We start from the raw sequence: 23,098 nt of genomic DNA, 5'->3' as shown, positions 1-23,098 counted from the left end.
CACCCTCAGATATTATTGACATTATTGCAATGAACTGATGTGGTGTTTTGGTGGGCGCTTTGCTTTGTTATCCTTCCATCCACCCATCCATCCATCTATCAAGATAGAACTTTCTGACACAGTCCCTCTGATTTTTGCAGCTGAAACATGGAGGAGAGATCAAACTGGAGCCTCTTTCAGCCTCTCTGGTTCGATCTGTGGCAGCCGTCACCTCCCAGGCTTCAGTCACCTCACTACCCGGTCCAGGTAGCGGCGGCGGCGGCAGTGGTGCTGATGATGGTCTCCATCCAGGAATGTCTACCGCCCTCCCATACATCCCTGCCTCGCAACAGCCTCCCAGTAACACGGGCATCGTCCAGGAGAGGGCGCTGAGGTATTTCTCCCTGACCCAGAGCGGGGACCCGGGCCACCCTGAGCCCGAGCTGGACTCCTCCCAGCTCCTCCCCGAGAGCAGAGACAGAGCCGGAGCCCCTCCTGCTCCCAGGCAGCCGGCTGAGGCAGCGGAGGAGAGCAGGCGAGGGCGGCAGGAGGAGGAGGACGTGAGGGGGAGGCAGCGGGGAGGAGCCAGAGACGACAGCAGCAAGGGTAAGCCGCACTCCCCCGACAGGGACAGACAGGACCGGCGGCAGCATCCCCAAAATCAGCACCCCGCCCAGCCCTCTCTGTGGAGGGGCGAGCCGGAGCCCGGCTGGAGAGCCGCAGACGCAGACTTCCAGGAGGCAGGGGCCAGAGGAAGAGGGGAGTACCTGAGGGAGGCTGCAGCATCTCACGGTGCCTCCACACAGAAGGAGGAGAGGACCGGTGGCCGGAGCCAGGCAGGCATCTCAGGTAGGAGACACAAGGAGACAGAATGATACAAGCGGGTGTAACACCGCCAGGTTTATGGAAATTGGGTAGACTGAAAGAGAAAGAAGAGGAAGGAAGTGGCAAAAAGGAAAAGCAATGTCTGGAGAAGGAGCCACTCTCATTATCCTCATTGTCTTATGCAGCGTGCTCCCACGCATGGTTGCTTTTGCCGGCTGCACACACACTTGTCCCAGCTGGGGGTGTTTGATTTGGCTGACAGAGAGAGAGAGAGAGAGTCAGAGAGAGACAGAGAGAGAGAGGCGTCTGAGGATGCATCTAATTAGCATATTTTTCCATGAACTTACCTCATGGCTCTCTTTGTCTAGAAACAGGAAACCCTTTCCCAACATGTTGTTTGTCAGCCCACAGACACCGATGTTGTTTTTTTTCTGTGTGTGTGTGTGTGTGTGTGTGTGTGTGTGTGTGTGTGTGTGTGTGTGTGTGTGTGTGTGTGTGTGTGTGTGTGTGTGTGTGTGTGTGTGTGTGTGTGTGTGTGTGTGTGTGTGTGTGCACTGCCACCGCCTATAAAAGGGGCTGTGGTCCTTGTGCACCACATTGCGCCTGTGGGTTGGTTGCTTGTTCACATCCTACAGTAAAATGGGTTTGACCCGTTTCTATGTGTTAATGCACAGTGTGTCTAGGGGTGGTCTTTTCCCATGCGTGCACACTAACAGAGCACACACAGATGAAAGCTCTCATTGAAAGAGAGCAGAACAATTGTCTGGCACTTAAATGAAGCAGGTAGAGGACAAGAGGGACACAATGGGTGCCTTGTCTGCAGGCTGCAGTTTTATTTAGTTCTGCGTGGGTAAATCTTCAGTAAAGTAAAGTCCATTATTACCACGAGGCTGGAAGGACTCATAATAATAAGAATTCTTTTGTAAATACTCCTAAAAAAGACTAAAATGAAGATGTCATCCTCTTGAAATCCACTGTTTTCTTCTTAGCTTGGTATTAGGCATAGAAACTGAATAGAAAATGTATTTATTACATGTATGTCCGATACTCAGCAGGCTTTTTATTTAACTTAATCTTTTGCATATGTCCACGTGCATGCATTAGCTTGAGCGTCTACTGACTACACAAGAGGATTTATAGTAATCTCATATGGGCGTGTGTACTTGACTGTCTAAGTTCACAGTCATGGATAAATATCTGATGATGTTATATATTTAAAAACAAAAAGTCTACGTAATATCAAAAGCTGCAGAAGTGTGTATTAATCATTTTTGGATTGAGAGATTTTTGTTATTTCTTCTGCCATCTGTAACTGTAATAATAGTTACACGATTTACAACTGGAGTGCAGCCATACGTTTAAGTAAAACCACTGAAAATAGAAGTTGTTTCAGCCTTAAGAATGACATTACTTCAACCCTTTATCAGGCAAGGGATCACATTTCACAACTTGTAGTCAAGTTTAGTTAACATCAGAGCAGTTGTTAATATGATTTCATAATGTCTTACTGAGGTCTAGAGAGTGACAAGTCTAATTTATATACAGCTTTAAGTGATAAATCATGGAAATTGTGACATTTTGTTTATTTGACAGATTTTGTGATAACTTCATGGTGTTAATATTTTACTTTTTTGACTGTAAAAAGTTTAAACCTTTAAATAACTTTAAATAGTCCACATTTAACCTTGAACTTATCAGCATCGCAGAGGCCTTTTTTGGGGGGGTTTTTAACATCTGAAGGTTTTGATAACAGTTTTTGGTTTGACTTGACTAAAACTTTTCTTTCCAGACTTGCCGGATCATCCTGCACCACTGAAGCCGCTCATAGCTAAAGTATCATCGCGTACTGTTTCCCACGTCCCCAGTAACCAGCCGCCTGTCATCCAGCCTCCTCAGACTCTTCCTAAAACCTTCACACAGCAGCCTCCTCCAACCCAGCCCAAGCCGCCTTCATACTCCCAGCCCCCACCAACGTACCCCAAACCTTTCACCCACTCCCCACAAACCCAAGCCAAGCCTCAGGGATTCATCCAGCCTCTCCCCAAGCCGTACCCACAGACGGCCCCCCAGCTCCAGCCCAAGGCCCCGGTGCCTCCGCAGCCACCGCCCAAGCCTCAGTGCTTCCCCCAGGCGCTGGTGAAGTCCCAGTCCCTGCCCCTGGACCACATCGAAGACTTCAGCAGACACAGTGTCCACTCTGGAGATCTGCTTTCCCCGACGGAGTCTGGGTCCGGAGACCAACTGTCTGACAGCATGTCCGCCAAACAGATGTCCATTAAAGAGAGGTGAGTGGTCGTTCAACCACTCAGAGAGCATGTGAAGAGTTAATGGTGTTGTCGTATTAAAGGTTACAGCTCATCATTAAAGGTTTAAAGGTATTAAATGCAACATCGAGGACAAGTTCATTGGCCTTTCTCTATATTTTGCACCAGAAGGTTTCATTCAAATCTGCTTTAAGTTGAGATTGCACTCATTTTGGGTAATAATTGTTCGCTTTTCTGAAAATATCAACCATTTTCATGACGTATACTCTGCGTCACAACAAAGAGAAACTTTAAAGTTTAATTTTGAACGCTATTATGGCTCTATTTTACCAGTGCGGCCCACTAGAGATGAAATTGAGCTGTAATGTGGATCCTGAATGTGTTTGACACCCCTGCTCTAGACAATCAGCTCAAAACATGATCATTATTCAATATATCATAGCAAAAAAATGGATACATTTGAATTTAGCAAAAAAATTGTTGAGGTAAAGCACAGAAGAAAACTAAGAATAGAGTATGTGGTAAAAACAACAATAAACCCTTTATATAAATAGCCTTTTCAAAGCTAGTAAATTATATTGAACATTGATCAATTAAAATAAACTCCTACTAAATGTATCACCCGTATACTATATTCATGAAGGTATTCCTAAATCCACAATTCTCACAGTATTTGGACAGGATTCCGACGTGTTAGAAGAGACACTATTCCAAAAGTATGATTACACCCGTGTGACTATTTAATTTTTTCTGATTCTACATGAGTTCAAATACATTGAAATAAACATTTCTGCCACCGTACGATCCTGATCAAATCTAGTATAATAACTAAACAAAAATTACTCTTTTGGTCCACATTCACTTCGATTTCATTCACACATCTTGGATCCTCAGTGCTTTAAAACAAACACATTAAGTAAGACTCCCACGTCGATATCTCTATTAAAAAAAAATCCTTCTCTGACAGAAAAGCTCCTCAGTTGCTGCCCGTCCTTCACTTCGAAGTGCACGTGACAGAGATCCATTTTTAACATCATGGCGGTAACAAACAGAGCTGTGGGGACCCCTGACGTCCTCTGAGGATCAGCAGATTCCTATTGATGCCCTAATTTCAGGCCCCGTCCACATTCAAGAAGCTGTGAGATGCTGACATACTTTACTTTACCCCCTCAGCGCTCTGTGTGATCAGCGCTTTGGAGACCAGTTTTAACAGTCACGTTCAGATCGTGAAGCTGAAAACCCTGACCTACTTTTTTACCCTTGAAGGATTTCTGTTGTTTTTTTTCTTCCCTACGACCTTTGTAAAAATATTGGCGATGCCTATAAATTCAATAATCTGACCTTGAAACAGCACAAGCTATTGATTTCATGTACGTATCATTCATAAATTCATTTAAACCCTTTGCATAATAGCTATTTATCTGTATCCATTTACTTTTGTTACATTGGATAGAAAACACGCAAACAGATTCATTATAAACCTGAAGTGACGAAGACAATGTCCTGTCAATGTCACACTGGACATTATAGAAGAAATAAAGGGCCAATCGAATGTATCCACCCAACATCTGTGTTGTTGAGGGGCAGTTTGAGGTGATTTAATCAATTTACTATATTCTCATAAATAAAGAGTCTGAGGAAACAGTTTCTGGTCATTAGAACTAGAGCGATGGTGAAAAAATTTGTCCAGGTTGGCATGACTCGGTTGGTTGAGCGGTTTTCTCCAAATTGGAAGGATGGAAGTTTCATTCCCATTTCCTCCTGTCCACATGCCAAAGTGTCCCTGAGCAAGACACTGAACCGACACCCACAATGCCTTCGAGTGAATGTGATTGACTGTGTAAAGTGCTTTGAGGCTCCCATCCGGCCCCAACCTCCTTTGATTCTTTGTGCCACAACAAAGAAAAAGTTTCAAAGTTAAATTTAAAGGTTATTACGGCACTATTTTATCGATCCGGCCCACTTTAGATGAAACTAGGCAGTTTGTGGCCCCCGAGCTAAAATTAGTTTGACACCCTTGAAACCCTTGAAAACATCCTGTTGCTGTGTCTAGCTATAATATTTCAGTTTTCGATCATGACTGATGTGTCAGTTATTACTCTATTGATTGTATATTTGTGGTTTCTTGTCAGAATGCTGAACAGTATATCTGCAGAATCACTCAGTCAATATTTGTGCCTATGCGATTGCTTTATCCTTTGTATTTAGGAAATGAGATGTTACACCTCAAAACTCAGACTTCAATTGCATGTTGTTGTTTTTTTTTCCTCATCTCATATCAGAGTGGCACTGCTGAAGAAGAGCGGCGAGGAGGATTGGAGGAACAGGATCAACAAGAAACAGGAGGTGGTTAAAGTGGCCTCCACCCAGCAGCCGCCTCAGGAATGGGAGCCGGAGCCGACCTGCCAGAGGAAGGTCCGTCTTTACACTAATATGACAAACCCTGTGGTGTCATCTGGATTTATTAAATCTGACAGTCCTGCAAGTTTGTGTTGTACATACGCACTCTGTGAAACTCAGATTTTCTGAAACCTCTGCAGAGCTGCTGGTGAGTCACGAGCGTTATGAATAATGGACAAAACAATAGATGGTAGATCCATTTTGAGCTTTTCTGGGTGCTTGAGTTTTAAAGGTTAGTTCATAATTTTGTCACAAATGCTCGACTCTTGTATAATCTAGATGTACTGTGAAACACAACAGCGTCACATTTTAAACCCCCCTCCTCAGCAGTTACCATGCCAGCTCCAGTTCCTCGACCCTTCCAGTTAAAAGCTCCTTTCACTTCATTCCCTTTTGTCCATCTGTTGTTTTGGGCCCATCGGTCCATATCAGTGCAGTGTTGAGGCCACCTTCACTGTAAATACAGAATTATCTCTGCCGCTTCTAAGTCTCCTTGTCTGCAATATCATCACCGCCTTGCGAGATCATCTGTTAATTATATGCATCTTGGAGATATTGACAAAAATTCATAAGCACAGAGAAATCTCCAATTTCTGTATTTTTGGACACTTTGAAAACACTTGTTTCCTGCAGCTCATCCGGCTCGCATTAGTATTCTGTGGGGGTGAAACTGCCTGTTTAGGCCTGGATGGTAATCCTTCAGGCAGTACTCACCCCCCCCCAACCCCCCGAACCCATTAGGAACAATGGTCGCTCCCCTCTCCCTCTCACTCTGACCAAGTACTTCCCCTGTGTTTAACCCCTCAGGAGGAAGGGGTGGTCGTTCAAGACTGCTCCGCTGTGTCTGTGTCTGAGCAGCTGTGGGTAAGACACATTTGCAGCCAACCAATCGGCTTTGTGTGTGGGATCTGCGCTGTCCAATCAGTCTCATATGAGGATGGGGTTTTTTGGGTTTTTTTTTTTGCTTCTTCTGAACGCGTTTGAATGTGTGTCGCACTGGGATTGTGGTTGGGGCGATTTACAAAAACATACATTTTTGTTGTTTTTTCCTGGTAAATGCTATGTTATTTAAACTCATCAGGGATTTCAAGTTATTTAAGTTCAATGTCAAAATGGTTGACTTTTTGTATGACAGAAGTTAGTAAAAGGTTGAGAGTTTCGGCTGTTTAAGGGTAAAAAAATACATTATTACATCTTTATGGTTAGATAATAACTCCTCAGTTATTTTGGTATGTTGCTAGCTGTGGCTAAATTAACTTTAAAAAAAGACAATTTGCATGCACATATTTGATTTAGAGTCCAAAGAAGAGATGTCAAACATAAGGCTCGTGGACCAAAACTGGTCCGCAAGAGGCTCCAATCAAGGAAACAACCACGCAAATTATGAAAATTCCAAAGAAACCATCGACTTTTTATATATTTTTCATAGTTCTTCATAGTAGTGAACATGGCATTTAAGACCCAAGCTGAGGTGTCACTGGTGCTGCCATGAACGTGTTCTTCCTAATGCACTGCTTATAGTTTTTTTTTCAACATTTCACTACATAATGCGCTATAAAATATCACTAAAATGGCCATTATGTTGAAATTGTAGCATTTTTGTTTGGTTTTGCAAAAACAGACTTTTTTAAACCTATACTCAGCACCACAACGAAGACAAACTAAAATGTTAAGTTAATTATCTCTTTATTTTATGAGTTTGACACTCTCAATCTAACTGTACAAACAGTTCCAATAACCATATATTTTTCATTTAAGTTACCATTAAACAAGCAATTTTAACTCAGATATGAATAATTGGTATATACCTCCTGCATGCATCTTCATAAAAAATATTTAGGCAAAGAATTGTGTTCTGTAGAGCGTTTACAATGAAATTTCATTCTTTATTGGACAGGTGGTCATGTTTTATACTCAACTAACAAAGAGTTATTGAATGACAAAGTTAAATAATTTACATTTTCAAAATTGTTCTTGTACTTCTTATAATAGCATAAACAAACTTTGCAAAGCATGTCTCAGTTAGTGCAAATGATTCACTGTACACATAAAACTACAGAAAGTATCAGTATCTATAGTTTAAACCCCAAAAATCTAGCAAGTCATATTAATTGTTCACCAAAAATAAACGACTCAGTGAGCAGTGCTTTTCTTTTTGTTTTTTTAAAGCCCATGCAAAGAATTCATTTTAGATCTACACATGGTGAAATATGTGTGGTTTTTGTCCGTTTTAAGCTGTTTTGCAAGAGCTGTGTTTTTATGCTGCATGAACTAATCTATAAAGTGATTTTAGAGTCTTGAAACACGCTGTAGGAATATCTTCAACAACACTCAGATCACACCCTCAGTTTTCTGGTCTTGGGTTTCTCTTCTTGCATCCATCCCATGCTTCCCTTCATCCGCATGTCTTCCGTTTTTCTCTCCATTCCCCACTTTTCCATCCATTTCCTCCATTTGTCCATCCCCACTCTGCATCCTCAGGAACCTGTCTTCTCCTCCACCTATTCTCCTCCCATCCCCCTCGGCCAAAAGTGTCAGTACATTGAGCATCACGGTCAGGTAAGGACGGGCACCCAGCACGCTCGGATGGGCGGCATGCACTGGAGTCTTAGCTTTCTTTCCACCCCGTGTGACGGGCCGATGTCAACCTGAATACTTCCACTGTGGAGCAAAGTGTGCACTTAACATGCTTGGATGCATCTTATCTTTTTATATCAGCTTGGTTTGATGCTGTTACTACATGGATAATTGCTTCTGAGGGAGCGACGCAGTGACGTCAAGTCATATCAATGCAGTATGAGACTCTGAGAGTGCCGTCGTTGGCTCTGCATGTTCTGATTTGATTAAAATGAGTCTGATATAAATGAAATAGCTTGAAGTTGACAGTTGGCCTCATTGTGCAGAGTTCATTGCTTTGCATGTGAAACTCGTTCTTCACACAATTGTCGTCTTTCATGATTTCCTGTTTTGTTTCATGTTTTTTTTTTTTTTTCTCCCCCGTGTCTGTCCAGAAGACGGGGGAGGAGATCGAAGCCCAAATGACCATCGAGGAGAGAAAACAGATGATTTCAACCCGGGAAGATGCGTGGAAGACAAAAGGCAAAGGAGCCGCCAATGACTCCACCCAATACACCGTGGCTGCACGCATGGTCAAGAAAGGTTGGTATTGGCACTGGCATGTATTATCATGTGAAATAGTCTGCCAGGCAACATTATATTTAGATTTATAGATATATTTTGTAGGAAGTAAAGCCAGCTATTCTAAACTGTAAAAATAAAATGGAGCAGACAGCAATGTATCCCTCAGCAGCGTTGGATAATTTGTCACCTGAACTTGTGTCCATAGGCCTGGCAGCCTCCTCCTCGGTTATCAGTCCCATCCTGTCACCAGTTTCCACCAAACTCAAGAGCAGCACGCCGGCTGTCAACAAACCACAAGAGGGTGAGACGGATTTGTCATCGCTGTAGCCACAGCTACAGAATCGGCTTGTGAGGTTTTGTGTGTCCGCTTTATCCATGTTTCAGTCAATGTGTAGAGGTATTTAGAACAGTTTTGCAGATTGAGATGTAGATAAACAGCATTTATGATGCATTGAATTCAGCAAACGGTAATTCGGCCAAATAATACATATATATAGTGATTTAAATAAGCATGGATGCATGCTTTTGGATCCCAATTATTTTTTAAATGTATACATTTTTTCTTCTGCAGAAATTGAGGCCAAACCAGAAATGGAATCGGATAAGAAACTGGATAAGTTGGAGACTTTCTTGGGTCGTCTGAACAGCAAAGGTGTGTACACTCACCCCGCCTAAAGCTCCATCGCTCAACCCTACATCTTCCTCTCCTTCATCTTGTACAATATCTCTTCCAGTGGCAGGTTTGCAGGAGACCACCATCACAGTGACGGAGAAAGCGGTGAAGGAGGTGATGAAGCTGGATGACGAGATCTTCTCCAAGTTCTACAGGCGCGTGGCCGAATTTCCACGCATTCCCACCAGGATCGAGATAAACGACGACTTCGACGCCATCTTCGGCTCTCAAGGTCCCAAGTAAGTACAAACGCAAACAGCCTCCCGACACCTCAGTGTACGAAACCCAACAGTCTCTTCATTCTGATTTCTTGCATTCTGTCTTACTTCCTGTCCAGGTTGGCCTCTGCCATGGTGCAGCACAAGCGGTCGGTTCGTCCGTCCAGGAACGTGCAAGCGTCCAGAAACCCTCTGAAGATGCTGGCGGCCCGGGAGGACATACGACACGAGTACACGGAGCAGAGGCTCAACGTGGCACAGCTTGAGAGCAAGAGGATGAAGGCAGAGAAGAGTACGTAAGGCGAAGGCAACATGACTTCACCCGACCTACAACTCAAATCCACTTCAGTCGCTTTCTTTGTTCTGTAAAAACCTACAAAGTAGCGCACTGCCCCCTGTGACCCACTTTTATAGCAGCGTTGACAATGAGAATTTAGATTTTAATGAAGCGTTTAAGATATTTTAATGCCCCCCCCTGTTGCTCTCCCGCTTTAATAGTGTTTGTTTTTTCCCCTCCAGCGAACAAAACGTCGGAGTACTCCGAGGCCGCTCTGGCAGGTCTGGCAAGTAAAGAAAACTTCAGCAGCGTGAGCCTGCGCAGCGTCAACGTGTCGGAGCAGGCGTCGAACAACAGCGCCGTGCCCTATAAGAACCTCATGCTGATGCAAATCAAAGGTGAAGTGTGACACTCACGCCAGTCACAGTGGCTCGGAACAGACCGCAATAGTGCCTTCATCAAACCAAGTGTTTATCGTAGAGGAGCAGTTCTATATTTGGGGGTCTTTTCCTGACAAGGAGCAGTTGCCAGGCAACCAGTTGGAGATTATAAAAAATGTCTGCTCTGAGCTCTGAGTGAGTTTGACCCGTGAATGTCCAGAGAACAACAAATGGCTGTTTTTACACTTCAAGCTCAGCGTTGCATAAACAAACCAGATATCATGTTTTAAACCGTCAATATTGTTGCTTTCATTCAGAGCCTGAAGATTTGTTTCTGCTATTCACTAAGCTTGTTATTAACTTTTCCCACCATTCTACTTCCTTGTGATTGTTATTGAGAATTAAATTACAATACAAAAAAGAAAAAGTAATGTTAATGTGACAAATTCTGACAAAACCTTTGCAGGCTGTGTAACCACAATATGACTGCATGAATCTCCAAACCAGCACAAATATATCTGATAATAACAGTATCTTTTACTTATGAAACATATTATTGAGTCCAGTCGCTTTCAGCATTAGAGTGGGAATGTCTTGATTCACATCCTATAACAAACAACCAGCAGTAGTTTATTGTTTATTGTTTTAAGATCCACATTATCTATTCTTCCTGGGGTCTAGAAAGTTATGCATCTTTTACATGACACTCATAGATCGCTAGTCAACCCATAAATATCTAATACACATAAAAATGACAAATAATGTCATTCACAACCAAAACCAGAGCAGAAAAAAAACAACAAAAACGCAACAAAAATATCTTGTAGTTTTGAACAAAATAGATCCAACATTATTTCCTTATTCATAAAATAAAATAAAATAAAATAAAATAGTGCAATAATAAATAATAAACAAAATAGTGTTTCATTTTCTAGTTTTTAGTCCAGTTTCACAATAATTTTGCTATTCTCGCAGTTGACGCATCAGCATCAGTCAAGTACTTTTAAGAAAGAAAAATTATTGAGTGGGTTTATTTTAAATGACCTTGACGGCCAAACTGTGTTTATAATAAATCAACGTTACTGTGATTTCATAAATGCCAGAATGTGGATGGTTTGACGGAATAATAGACGTGACTTGAACGTGTGCAGGTCGCCGTCACGTTCAGACCCGGCTGGTGGAGCCCAGAGCGTCGTCTCTGAACAGCGGCGACTGTTTCCTATTGGTCACTCCGGACCACTGCTTCGTTTGGATCGGGGAGTTCGCGAACGTGATCGAGAGGGCCAAAGTGAGTAATATTCGATTTGGTAAACGCAACTGTTGCAATGCTGTCAGTTGAACAAACATGATTCATTGATGACTCGGCCTCTCATTTCCATTTTCTGGCTCGTCCCCATCTGTTCTCCTGATCAGACACATGCTTTCAGCCTCTTCTGTTTTCCCCTGAGGAGATCTGTCTAGACATCTCCTGATAAACATTTGCTTTATCACTCCACCTCCTTGTTTTTTTGTCTGTTTCGTTATTGTATTATGTGTAATGCAGAGAAACAAAGTTCAGTAACATCTGTTCAAGTTCTGGAATCTATTGTTGTTTGACAGAGGTTGTTTTTTTTGTCTTTAGGCAATGGATTTGGCTACTTACCTCCAGACAAAGAAGGACATGGGCTGCAGGGCGAGCCAGGTGAAGACCATCGAGGAAGGAGGAAACACACCAGCTGCGGATGTTCAGCAGTTCTGGACGGTCCTGGGAGGACAGATGCCTTACCAATGTAAGATATCAGCTACAAAACGTAGTGTGGGATGGACTCGGTAACAGATGCGTGCTGACGATGGCGCATTTATGTCTTGGTGCGCTGCAGCGGCGGGTCCACCAGAGGAAGACGAGCAGTTTGAGAACGCCATTGTGGAAACCAACTGCATCTTCAGACTGCTGGACGATAAACTGGTGCCTGATGATGATGAGTGGGGGAAGGTCCCCCGCTGCTCTCTGCTCACATCTAAGGAGGTGAGTGGACCATGATGGTGATGGTCCATGGTTACGCATTGCACCTAATAACTGTCTAATAACTATTCAGACATGCATGGTTTTGGCTTCCATGTTTGTTTTACAGAGAGGCTGATGTGCTTATTTCCATTGTGGGACCGATTTATAATTTATGCCTTCTGACTCTATGATGTCAAGTAGTGCCACAAACAAATGTGTTAATACCATGTTCTCTTGCGTAAGCAATTATACAGTTGTTAAATAAAGTCAATTTTCAAGTTTCACTGCTTAGTTTAGAACTTTGTTATACACAAGTCATCCCAACCCTATTCATTTCTGGCTCTGTTCAGTTTCAGATGAATTTGCATTTGTATGATTATTATAGACTAATTTCATAACAGCTTGCAATGCAGTAACTTTTCTTTTTTTTAAAAATTGCATTCATAGTATTTGCAAAGTAATTTAAGCCTGGAGCAACAAAGAAATGTGTAACGACTTATCACGTTAGAAGCTGCAGAATGCTTTATACATCCAGTACGGAATGCTTACAAGATCTTGTGATAGCTGACTATAATTCAAAACACCAAGATCAGAGTAAAAAAACAACAACATTTGAGCTTGTCCTCAGACTTTCAGTGTGATTCCAGCTGGATTTAATTTGTTGCTTAGCAACAGCAGGTGTCATAACGCACCTCCTACGTCCATCTGTGCTCAAAAACCAAATGTGTTCAGGACACCGAAGCGAAGTCGTGGAAAACTCCGTGCAGCTACTGAATTTAAATGGTGTGACTTCTTCTATCTGTCATACCGATCGGAAACCTCAGTGTTTTCTATGAGACAGATGTGAGGATTTCCAATCCAGGTCCAGTTTGGTGGTTTCACAAGATCATATCGCGTTGGGTCATTTGCAGATGGAGTGTTTCCGTTGTCTGCTGCAGGTACTGGTGTTCGACTTTGGCAGCGAGGTCTACGTGTGGCACGGTAAAGAGGTGACGCTGGCCCAGAGGAAAGTGGCCTTTCAGCTCGCCAAGCACCTGTGGAACGGGACCTTCGACTACACCTGCTGCGACATCAACCCTCTGGACCCGGGGGGCTGCAACACACTCATACCCAGGTGGGTGGGAAGACGCACGTTTGGTTTTGTATTCACTTGTACGGTCTTTGTAATGCAAGACGTGTTTTCTTCACCATCGGTTGTATTGTATTCAATGCTCTTAATTTGTGTCACTTCGTTGCTGCCAGAAGAAATGCTGAACCAACAACAATAAAAGCTCCACAATAAAATCCTCACCCAGGACAGCTATTAAAACAAAACAAAAAAAACAAAACATTAAAGAAGGATTATTATGAGATATTTAAAAATGCAGGATCACGTATGTTTCATACCCCAGATGTAAACAGTAATCATTGAGAATAAACTGCATTCTCCTCTGTATTTGTCTGCGATAAAGAGGTTAAACTGATCAGTGTCAACAACCATCTCGACATTTATATGACCGATCCTAACCTTGAAATCTGCTGTTTTCCTGTGTCTCCCCTCCAGGAAGGGCCTGGGCCGTCCTGACTGGGCCGTGTTTGGCAGACTGACAGAGCACAATGAGACCATCCTGTTCAAGGAGAAATTCGTGGATTGGACTGAAGCAAAGTCACCAACACCGAAAGAAGTGGTGGAGCCTGTACGTGAACAGAAGGTACGAATCCACAACTGGCTCCAGAAGGATAGTTACTTTAATCCACAGGTCACAGTCACTAAAGGAGCTTCTTATGTCTTTTTTTATGCGACCATCTGCTTATCTGTTGTATCAGTTAATGTTGCCACCAACCGTTACACACTGGGACCAAAAATTAGGATTACAGAGTAGAAGTCTTTGCAATGATGGTGCAGAAGATCTCCATAACCCATAAACTCCATAAACTCCATCTGCGATCGTTCACCCCAGGAGGCTCCAGGACGAGAGTGCCACCCGTACGACGCCACCCTGATGCTACCCGTCCTCCAGTCCTCCATCGCTACCATACTGGAGGGCGTGAGCATCGGCCGCGGCCATGGCCCGGTGGAGACTGAAGACCACATGAGGACGCAGGAGATCACCACGGCGTCCGTGGACGTGTGGCACATTCTGGAGTTCGATTACAGCCGCCTGCCGCGCCAGAGCATCGGCCAGTTCCACGAGGGCGACGCTTACGTGGTGAAGTGGAAGTACATGGTCAGCACTTCAGGTTCGTCTTTATGAATGCTCGTGTTGTTTATGTTTTCTCATTCACTCGTTACTCTCGGCTAAGGTCGGCAGAAATTTATTCTGGCACGCCCTCCTATGGTGTGGATATATGTCGCAATGAAAAATAGAGAAAATAGACTAAATATATCACTCACAATAGGATAGAAATGTGAAAATCGAGAACATAGGCAATGAAAAGAATGTAACGAGAGTTTAAAAAAGAAATTAAAAAACTGAAACGTGCATTGTACAATATAAAGCCATAATTTCAGGCCGGTGTCCGCTGGATGTGTTGCTTGGTATTGCACTGCAGGTTCCAATTTTCAGATGTTTTTGTCCAGTTTTTGTACGATAATCCTGAAGGAAATTGATCCATTTCACACATAAGGCGCATGTGTCAAACTCAAAGGCAACAAAAGCTACATTTATTGAAATGCATGATGACTTTGTCCCCGTCACAATGACACGATCAGTGTCGATGGTTAACTTAATTTTGGTAGTAAGTAACTGAATTGAAATATTAACTGCAAAAACAAAATTCATGCAGAGACAAGAAAGTGAAATGAGAGACAATATTTAAAAACATTTAATCTGAAATTCCATCGGAATGAGCTTTGCTAATTTTAGCCTCAATAAAAAACAAAAATTCAATGTGTTTACATGGTTTGTTTTTACTGATACTTGATAATCATGTGGCGCTGAATCAAGTGATTTACTCAGGTTTTTCAAATTTAATAACAAAGAATTTTATTTTACACAAATTTAAATTGCAGAAACGCTTATTTACCTCAGTCTTATTGCACATTATTTAACTTTAAAGTTACAACTAATAGAAACATAATGTGTGTGTTTCAGTTGGTCGCAGGCTGAACCCGGAGGCGAGGAGCAGCGGGCCGGGGAAGGAGAAATGCTGCTACTTCTTCTGGCAGGGTCGACACTCCACGGTCAGCGAGAAGGGGACGTCGGCTCTGATGACGGTGGAGCTGGACGAGGAACGAGGAGCGCAGGTATTTATTTTATTTTTTTTAAACAGCGTAATCGCAGCACTCTTGTATCGATGATCCTCCTGTTTCGATACGCTTGCGGCCAGACTCAATTACAGAAATATCCCGTCGTCTCCTGTGTGTTCCAGCTCCAAGTGCAACAAGGGAAGGAGCCTCCGTGTTTCTTGCAGTGCTTTAACGGAGGGATGATCGTCCACGCTGGCAAACGAGAGGAGGAGGAGGAGAACACTCAGAGTAAATAATACACAATGCAATGTTTAGAGACATTCAAATATGGGGGGGGTTATTAAATTTTTTTCACATTGTTATTATTATCTTAAGATTCAAATACAATTGGATGTCCCGCTAAAATCCCCAAATGTTCTCCGTGTCATTAGTTCTACACATGAAATCTATATCTATACATGCTTTCCATAATCCAAGGTTCGTCCTCGTAGCCACGACCGTTCCCACCTTTATGACAGTAAAATCACACTTTTATATATGAGGCAGTTCTGTTTGATCCCATCGGAGACATAGTCTTGATGAAGCATGACTTTTCAAATGAACCTAATTCCCAATCATTTCCAACAATTTTTTTTTTCTCCCCAGAATGGTTTGATAAACTTGAAATACGAATGTTCCTGTTTCTATCTGACATTTCCAGCATTTTTCACTGGTTGATAATCCCAGTCTGTGAAGTTTAGAAGAAATAAAGTTTGACATATTTGCCCAATTCTCTTCGTAGATCCGAAACACAATATCCCCCTTTTTTTTCCAGTTCAGTTATGTGAAGAGGACACAAAATGTATTGATGTCATTTTTGAGACACGCCTCTGACGATGCTCCTCCATCCAGATGAATGGCGTCTGTACTGCGTGCGGGGCGAGGTGCCGGCGGAGGGCCACCTCCTGGAGGTGGCCAGTCACTGCAGCAGCCTCCGCTCCAGAGCCTCCATGATCCTGCTCAACATCAACAAGGCCGTCATCTACCTGTGGCACGGCTGCAAGACGCAGCTGCACACGCGCGGCGTGGGAAACACGGCCGCGCTCAAGATCAAAGAACAGTCAGTTTCCAGACGAGAAGAAATAGATATTAACAAATGGGCTCGTGTGCATGTGTCTGATTTGATGTCAATGGCGCTGCCTTCAGGTGTCCTCTGGAAGCAGGCCTCCACAGCAGCAGCAAAGTGACCATCCATGAGTGCGATGAGGGGATGGAGCCTCCGGGCTTCTGGGAGGCTCTGGGCAGGAAAGACAGGAAGGCCTACGACTGCATGCTGCAAGGTATTTTACACTTTAATTCCCCTCAACGTTTCCCCAACTCGGAATCACGGGAAGAGGAGGAATTCAGTCTTCAGACGTCTTTGAGTGAAACATCCTGCCTGCTGTCTTCAGACCCGGGAAAGTTCAACTTCACCCCGCGGCTCTTCCAGCTGAGCAGCACGTCCGGGGATTTTGTGGCGAATGAGTTCTTCCATCCGTCCAGAGCTCCAGACCTGGTCAGCTCGCTGCCGTTCCTGCAGGAGGACCTGTACAATGCAGCGCAGCCCGGTAAGGCCGTGGGACTCACAAACTCTGCGACTCTTTTCCCTACTGCTATTTTACCCACTTTTTAAATTCCCATTTTTGTAGCGTTTTTAATCACAGCATGAAACAGTAACACAAGATTTATCTATCATTATGCGCGATAATATCAAAGTACTAGTTTAAAATAGTTCTTATAATGACTTCACTGGGAGTATTTTACAAAATATCTAGGAGATAAAGCTGTTTGATGTCTGGACCATTTAGTCTAATCAGTCCTCAGTGGAGCAGCAGCCAGCAGAAAAGAAAAGAAAAAAAAAAAAAAAACTTTGTTGCAGAATGAGAAGAAAGCTTTAGTACTGCAAACCAACTTGTGTATCAACACGGCAAAGAGCGACTCAATAAACAATTGGAAATATTGAATTTGAACGTCTATGTATCTAAGCATGCAGAGCATATTGATTTCTGCAGGTTACATGTCAAATGTCACACTCTCATTGCCACAGCTCTGTTCCTGGTGGACAACTTCCACGAGGTCTACCTTTGGCAGGGCTGGTGGCCTCAGGACAGTGAGAGCACCGGCTCGGCTCGAATCCGCTGGGATGCCGACAGGAAGTGCGCGATGGAGACGGTACTCCAGTACTGCAAAGGTGAGGAGGAGCGACAAGAACAGGCGGCTCCGTCCAATCGCTTTTTTTCAAAGTGTAGTGCTGATTTTTATTAGTGGATGAGGGAAATTCCATGAAGTCAAGTCTTGCACCTTGGCTAAAAATCAGGCCTGAAAATGTGTTGTATAGTAATGATAACATGTCTTGATATGAGGTCAGAGTTCCTGTACTGATTTATCCTCAACCGCAGAGAAAAACGATAAGAAGCCCCAGAAGTCGTACCTGATCCACGCTGGCCTGGAGCCGCTCACCTTCACCAACATGTTCCCCAGCTGGGAGCACCGAGAGGACGTGGCCGAGATCACAGAGAGGGTCAGCTGCAATCACACGCACATTTGTCACTTTCGAACCAAATCCAATTTTTACTGGCACCACAAAACACGTTCAACTTTTACAATCAATAAAACACTTCTTAATGTTTATAGTTTTGATATATTAGCATAAACTCTGTCTTATGTGGTATTTATGAAGTTTTGATTACAATTTTGGATGTTTTTGTACCAGATTTTAGATGTTTCAACCTTCTTTTTCAGCAGTTTTAGAGATTATTTTTGACATTTTATCTGTTTTAACCATTTTGGCTCTTTTTTTTTTAAAAGCAGTTTTGTGCTTTTTTCCCCATGTTTTTTTCCCTTTAGAAATCCTTGTGAATTTAGGGTTGTTTTTTGGGGTTTTGTTTTTTTACACCTTTCTTTTGCTTTTAGTTATTTTTCTCCATTTTAGCCATTTTAGTTATGCCTTTTTCTTTTTAAGTCCTTTTGAAAATGACTTTGTATGTGTCAATAAAATGAAAATGTAAGGCCCAGGGAGGCATTTACTCATGTGGCTCCAGAGCCACAGGTTGCAGACCTCTGCAGTAAACTGATAAGACAATGAAATGTCATCATCAAAAGTTCAGTTATTACCCAGAAAAACAAATTCCTCCACCAGCAGACTGTTAAAAACACACATCTGTTTCCGTGTTGTGGCCACAGGAGGCGGAGGTGTGTAACCAGATCATCCTGGTGGAGGACGTGTTGGCGCGGCTCTGTCAGAACACTTTCCCTCTGGATCAGCTGACGGCCCGGCCGCTTCCGGAGGGCGTCGACCCGCTGCGTCTGGAGATCTACCTGTCTGACACGGACTTTGAGGTGAGCGGCGGAGCCCGAGTATTTCAAATTTTCCTTATCTGGTTTTTATTGACGCAGGAAAAAAGTGAATGAAGAGTCAAATTTACGGGGAGTATTTTTGAAAAAATCAGTCTTCTCATAGCTCAAAATCGCTGGTGTTTCATAATTTTACTTCCAATTTTGCTTGTGTCAAATTTCGTTGCACTCTAAATATTCATGAAATGTAAAAAAAATGAATAAACAAACTACTTTAACTGAACTAAGTTAAAGACAAATTGTAAAACCTGCAATAAAATCAATGCAACAAGGGAAAGGGGGGGGGGGGGGGGGGGTCATTCAATGATAAAGAAGTGCATGGTGGTGGAGTGGTTCTCACTGTCGCCTCACAGCGACACGATCTCGCTTTGAGTTCAGGCTCGGAGGCCTATGTTTGTGGAGTTTGCATGTTCTTCCAATGCGCACATGGGTTTGCCTCTTTTTTTTGTCCTCCCACAGTTCAAAAACATACATTTGAGGTCTTTAAACAGCTTATTTGTGTGAATATGAATGCTTGTAGTTGGACCCTGCCGTCACCTGAGATTGAACATATATGCAGACAGAAAACTGATTTTTCTTCTTCTAAACAGCCGTGAAACAAAAAACTGCATAACACAGTTTGCTGAATGTAACAAATCATGTAAAGTGCGTCCATTTACATGAAACACACAAAAAGTGAGTCGAGATGATCGAGTTTTCATCAAAATACCGATTTCTTTGACTTTGGAAGACGCATATCGTCAGCCGGCCTCCTCAGGCATGTAATACGTCTAACTCCATCTAACTCTCATTTCACAGACCAAGTTGTAGCTGGATTCAGGTAAGAAGAGTTGCTTGCGTGATTCATCCGCTCTCTCTCTCTCTCCCTCGTGCACACGTAACACTGTCTTTGTTCTTTATTTGGATCTAAGAAATCTCTCCTGCCTCTCGAGCGTGGTGCTGGTTGAAGAGAAAGAGGTTGTGCTTGGCCGCACAAAAACATCTGAAATGTTCTGAAAATCCAGAATAAACAATTCAGCAGTTGAACAAAGAAACACTCAGAGTAAGAGCTCTAGAACAAAAATGACGCATTTTAATTTTATTTGTTTATCTAATTTTTTTGAGGAAATTGTTTTCAGTGGATTACCAACTGTTTTTAAAAGAGAAGCACGTTTAATCAACTGTAATGTGCATTTTAGACCACGAGAGGGCGTACAAACAGTCCAAACATGAAGTAGTATTTGGATTGAAGATGAAAATTAGGTTTGATGGTGATGTACCGGTAAATCTTTTTTTTTTAAATGAAGGAAAATTGGTTTTTTGCACTTTATTTCATCATGTGTCCACACCACATATGGTGCTGACTGTTCATTTGTGTTGTATGCAAAAACAAGTAAATAATATTACACACGCTTCAAACCTTTAACATCAAGGTTTGGAGAATTATCACAAAGATTAAATTTTCCAGAGAAATAACACAATTTGAGAGATGCATTATTAATTGAAATATGTATTATTTGTATGTGACTTCTAGTGAGCAAACTCACTAAACGATATATGATTTCTTTTCGACCGCACCACGCACCACCGTGCACCTCTTCATGTAAAAACTGCCCTCGCCTGAGACTCTTTCCTCTCCCAGCTAACAGGTTCAATTCACTGATTCACCATCAGCTGCACTGCAGTCTGACTCACACTTTCTGTCTGCGCAGCACAAAGTGAATGCATGAAGAAAACACTGGATGTACGAGTGGTTTTGCAGATGTGTTGCTCCTCCAGAACAGCCCGCGGGATACTAAATATGGAAAATTCTTCAGTCAATAAGCTTTTTGGAGAAGTTGGAGATGAAAACTCTTTTTCAAGGGACACGAGGTACAGCAATGTGAAAAGAATGAGCAACCGGAAATAAATAGTGACAGTTCCAGTTCAAGAATAGAAAATACACTTTTATTCAACTATTTGTTGATCAAGGTTTAGATTTGCTGGGGGGTGTAGTGGTTTTTGCAGATGATGAAAGGCCAGTGCAGGGGGGAAAAAAGGCATTTTACTGAAAAACATGAACCAACACAGACATGTTTGAAAAATAGCTTGAATAGTTTGAAAAGTATGTGTGCATTTTCTAATAAAATGGACGAAACTGCACTGATATAAATAAATGACTACGTGAGCGAATGTGTTCAAAATGTGCAAAAACGCTGGTTTACTAGCACATAGATTGACTCCTGATTTTGAAGTCATCACATGAAAACACCAGCATGCAGAAACATGCAGATAATCAGTTTATACTCCAGTGCCTCCTCCCGGAATCCAGATCAGTTGCAAAAATTGGTCTTGAAGATCAGAGGATTGATGGATCAGTAATCTTCAAAAACTAAAAAGTGGCCAACTAGTAATGTAACAACTGGGTCGTAGCAATAAAAAAAATTAAAAAACCCGGAAGTAAACCAGCAAACTGGCTCGTGACTGCACGTGGTTCATGCGTGATCTGGTGTGAAAGAGATGAAGCAACGGGTTAGAAACACATGGCACGAGGACGTTGCATGGGAATAAAACAAGATGGCGGCGGCAGTGTGATGCTGGTTCACCGACGAGGATGTTATTTTCGACATGGAACTGGTTTTCCCTGTTTCACTCCTTGACTCAAGAGAAAAAGGGTTCAGCAAATAACCTGAAGGAACACAACAAGTACAACATCCTTAAAAAAGGAGGAAGCCAATCTGAAGATGAAAAATGCAATTATCTGGTTACTGAGGTCTGTTTGTCTGTCTGTGTGGTTTGTTTTTTTTCTGCAGAAAGCTTTAGACATGAAGAGAGAGGAATACGAACGTCTGCCCGGATGGAAGCAAGTCAACTTGAAGAAGGCGAAAGGACTGTTTTAAGCAAGTTTATGAAGTTTATATTTATCAGAAGATGGCACGTGAAGCGGTCAAAGGTCGGACTCTTGAAATTGAGTTTTGGTTTTCTATTTTTTATTTTATTGGGTGGGAACACAGCGGAATCAGAAGAAAATGAGACTGGAGAGCCTCGCTTATTGTTATGTCTTATCGTTTTACTTCTCAACTTTACTCAACTACAATAAATGAAGGCGGATTTTTTTTTTTTTTTTTTTTTTTAAGTGGGTGGATGGGTGGGTGAAAACACATTTTGGCTTATACTTGGTTGTTTTGTGTGTCTGGAATCTCTTCCCAGCCCTGCAGTCACGGACTCGAGAGTGAAAAGAAAAACAAGTGGAAGTGCCATGCTGTGGTTGTGTGCGACTGTATATAATGTTTGAGTGTTAACTTTTTAACTGTGTACATGTGTGCGTAGGTGCGTCTGTGACTTTGTATCTATGTATAAAAACAAACAAAAAAAAACCATCCCTGCGGCGTCAGGTGATTGCGAGGAGAGATGTCTTCCTCCCGCAGCTTCCGGACGCCGTCAGGCCTCGGGGGAGACTCGCGTCGCTCGCCTGCGCTGCACTGTCGAATTGACTCGGACTGACGAAGCGCCGCGATAACGGGGAGCTGTAATTTTAAGGTCCCGACTACGATGACAAGTCAAACCGCAGCTTGTTGAATCTGAATGTATAGTGCCTTGCTTTTTGTGTACAGTTTATATACAGAAATTCTAGTCTGCATTTTTAAAGACTTTCTTTGTGATATAACACAAATAGTGAATTAAATCACAATAATGCTCAACTCGGAGCCTTGAGTCGGTGTTGTTTTATGGTTGTTTTGTTCTGCATGTCTGATATGAAAAGAATCGTCTAACGCCTTGTGGGACGGACGCAAGAGATGAAGGCAGGGGCCTAAAATGTGGACATTCTCAGCCGTAAAGCAAATTAAAACTTATGGCAGAAACACGATGGAACAAACCTGAATATTAACATTAGCCTCCATTATAGAACAAGGGGTATTGCTCAAGGTAAGACACCAGGAGAACCTGTATGACAAGAGTTGCTGGACTTTTCTCGAGGAAAGAGGTGGATTTGTGTACAAATAATCAATACTTTTGCTGAGTAAAATGCATTCGTTATTTGCACTTTTTTTTCTTCATTTCAATTTATTACATTGATATTGATACGTTGGCTAAATATGTAAGTGGTGCCTATGTGGCTACACAGAAAGAGACTTGTTGAATTGAGTTTATTTTGTTTCTTGCTTTAGTAATGACATTCATTCTTATCATACCACGTTTCCAATATATTATTGTGGATTTCTACAGTTGCAACATTTTGACAGTAAGAAGAGGGTGAACAATTCAGGCAGGACACCATTGAAGGCTTGGATGTGAAAATTGCACCAAACATGAAGAGACTTTGTAACGACTTGGCGTTCCCTTGAAGTTGTAACCATTTTATCTTGCAGAACATTTTTTCATTCTTTTCTTTAAACGGTGTTTGGATTGTTTTGAAACCAATACGTTCAGTGAATTTTAAAACAGTGGATTGGTCTG

At 42.4% G+C, this 23,098-nt stretch overlaps 1 protein-coding gene across 12 annotated transcripts in view; it reads left to right on the top strand.

Moving 5' to 3' along the window:
- Nucleotides 1-22,345, top strand: part of svilb (supervillin b) — a 45,748-nt gene extending 23,403 nt beyond the window's left edge. For 10 of the 12 annotated variants that reach the window (XM_080503660.1, XM_080503659.1, XM_080503658.1 and 7 more), the window contains 26 exons: nt 141-828; nt 2,594-3,089; nt 5,351-5,483; nt 6,276-6,332; nt 7,950-8,027; nt 8,480-8,627; nt 8,815-8,910; nt 9,181-9,261; nt 9,344-9,521; nt 9,620-9,792; nt 10,020-10,175; nt 11,309-11,445; nt 11,779-11,926; nt 12,017-12,162; nt 13,080-13,255; nt 13,685-13,832; nt 14,082-14,361; nt 15,216-15,367; nt 15,493-15,598; nt 16,202-16,409; nt 16,496-16,629; nt 16,741-16,896; nt 17,376-17,519; nt 17,728-17,849; nt 18,512-18,667; nt 21,454-22,345. In XM_080503660.1, the coding sequence (XP_080359786.1) occupies nt 141-828; nt 2,594-3,089; nt 5,351-5,483; nt 6,276-6,332; nt 7,950-8,027; nt 8,480-8,627; nt 8,815-8,910; nt 9,181-9,261; nt 9,344-9,521; nt 9,620-9,792; nt 10,020-10,175; nt 11,309-11,445; nt 11,779-11,926; nt 12,017-12,162; nt 13,080-13,255; nt 13,685-13,832; nt 14,082-14,361; nt 15,216-15,367; nt 15,493-15,598; nt 16,202-16,409; nt 16,496-16,629; nt 16,741-16,896; nt 17,376-17,519; nt 17,728-17,849; nt 18,512-18,667; nt 21,454-21,540 (4,584 nt within the window). In that variant the 3' untranslated portion in view covers nt 21,541-22,345. Of the gene's footprint in view, nt 1-140; nt 829-2,593; nt 3,090-5,350; nt 5,484-6,275; nt 6,333-7,949; nt 8,028-8,479; nt 8,628-8,814; nt 8,911-9,180; nt 9,262-9,343; nt 9,522-9,619; nt 9,793-10,019; nt 10,176-11,308; nt 11,446-11,778; nt 11,927-12,016; nt 12,163-13,079; nt 13,256-13,684; nt 13,833-14,081; nt 14,362-15,215; nt 15,368-15,492; nt 15,599-16,201; nt 16,410-16,495; nt 16,630-16,740; nt 16,897-17,375; nt 17,520-17,727; nt 17,850-18,511; nt 18,668-19,480; nt 19,503-21,453 lie in introns of all 12 variants that reach the window. The other 2 variants (XM_080503656.1, XM_080503653.1) reach the window with 2 other exon arrangements.
- The last annotated feature ends 753 nt before the right edge of the window (nt 22,346-23,098 follow it).

Source organism: Blennius ocellaris (genome assembly GCF_963422515.1).
Source record: "Blennius ocellaris genome assembly, chromosome: 10".
NCBI classification, from domain to species: Eukaryota; Metazoa; Chordata; class Actinopteri; order Blenniiformes; family Blenniidae; genus Blennius; species Blennius ocellaris.
This window is presented reverse-complemented; position numbering and strand designations above follow the sequence as displayed.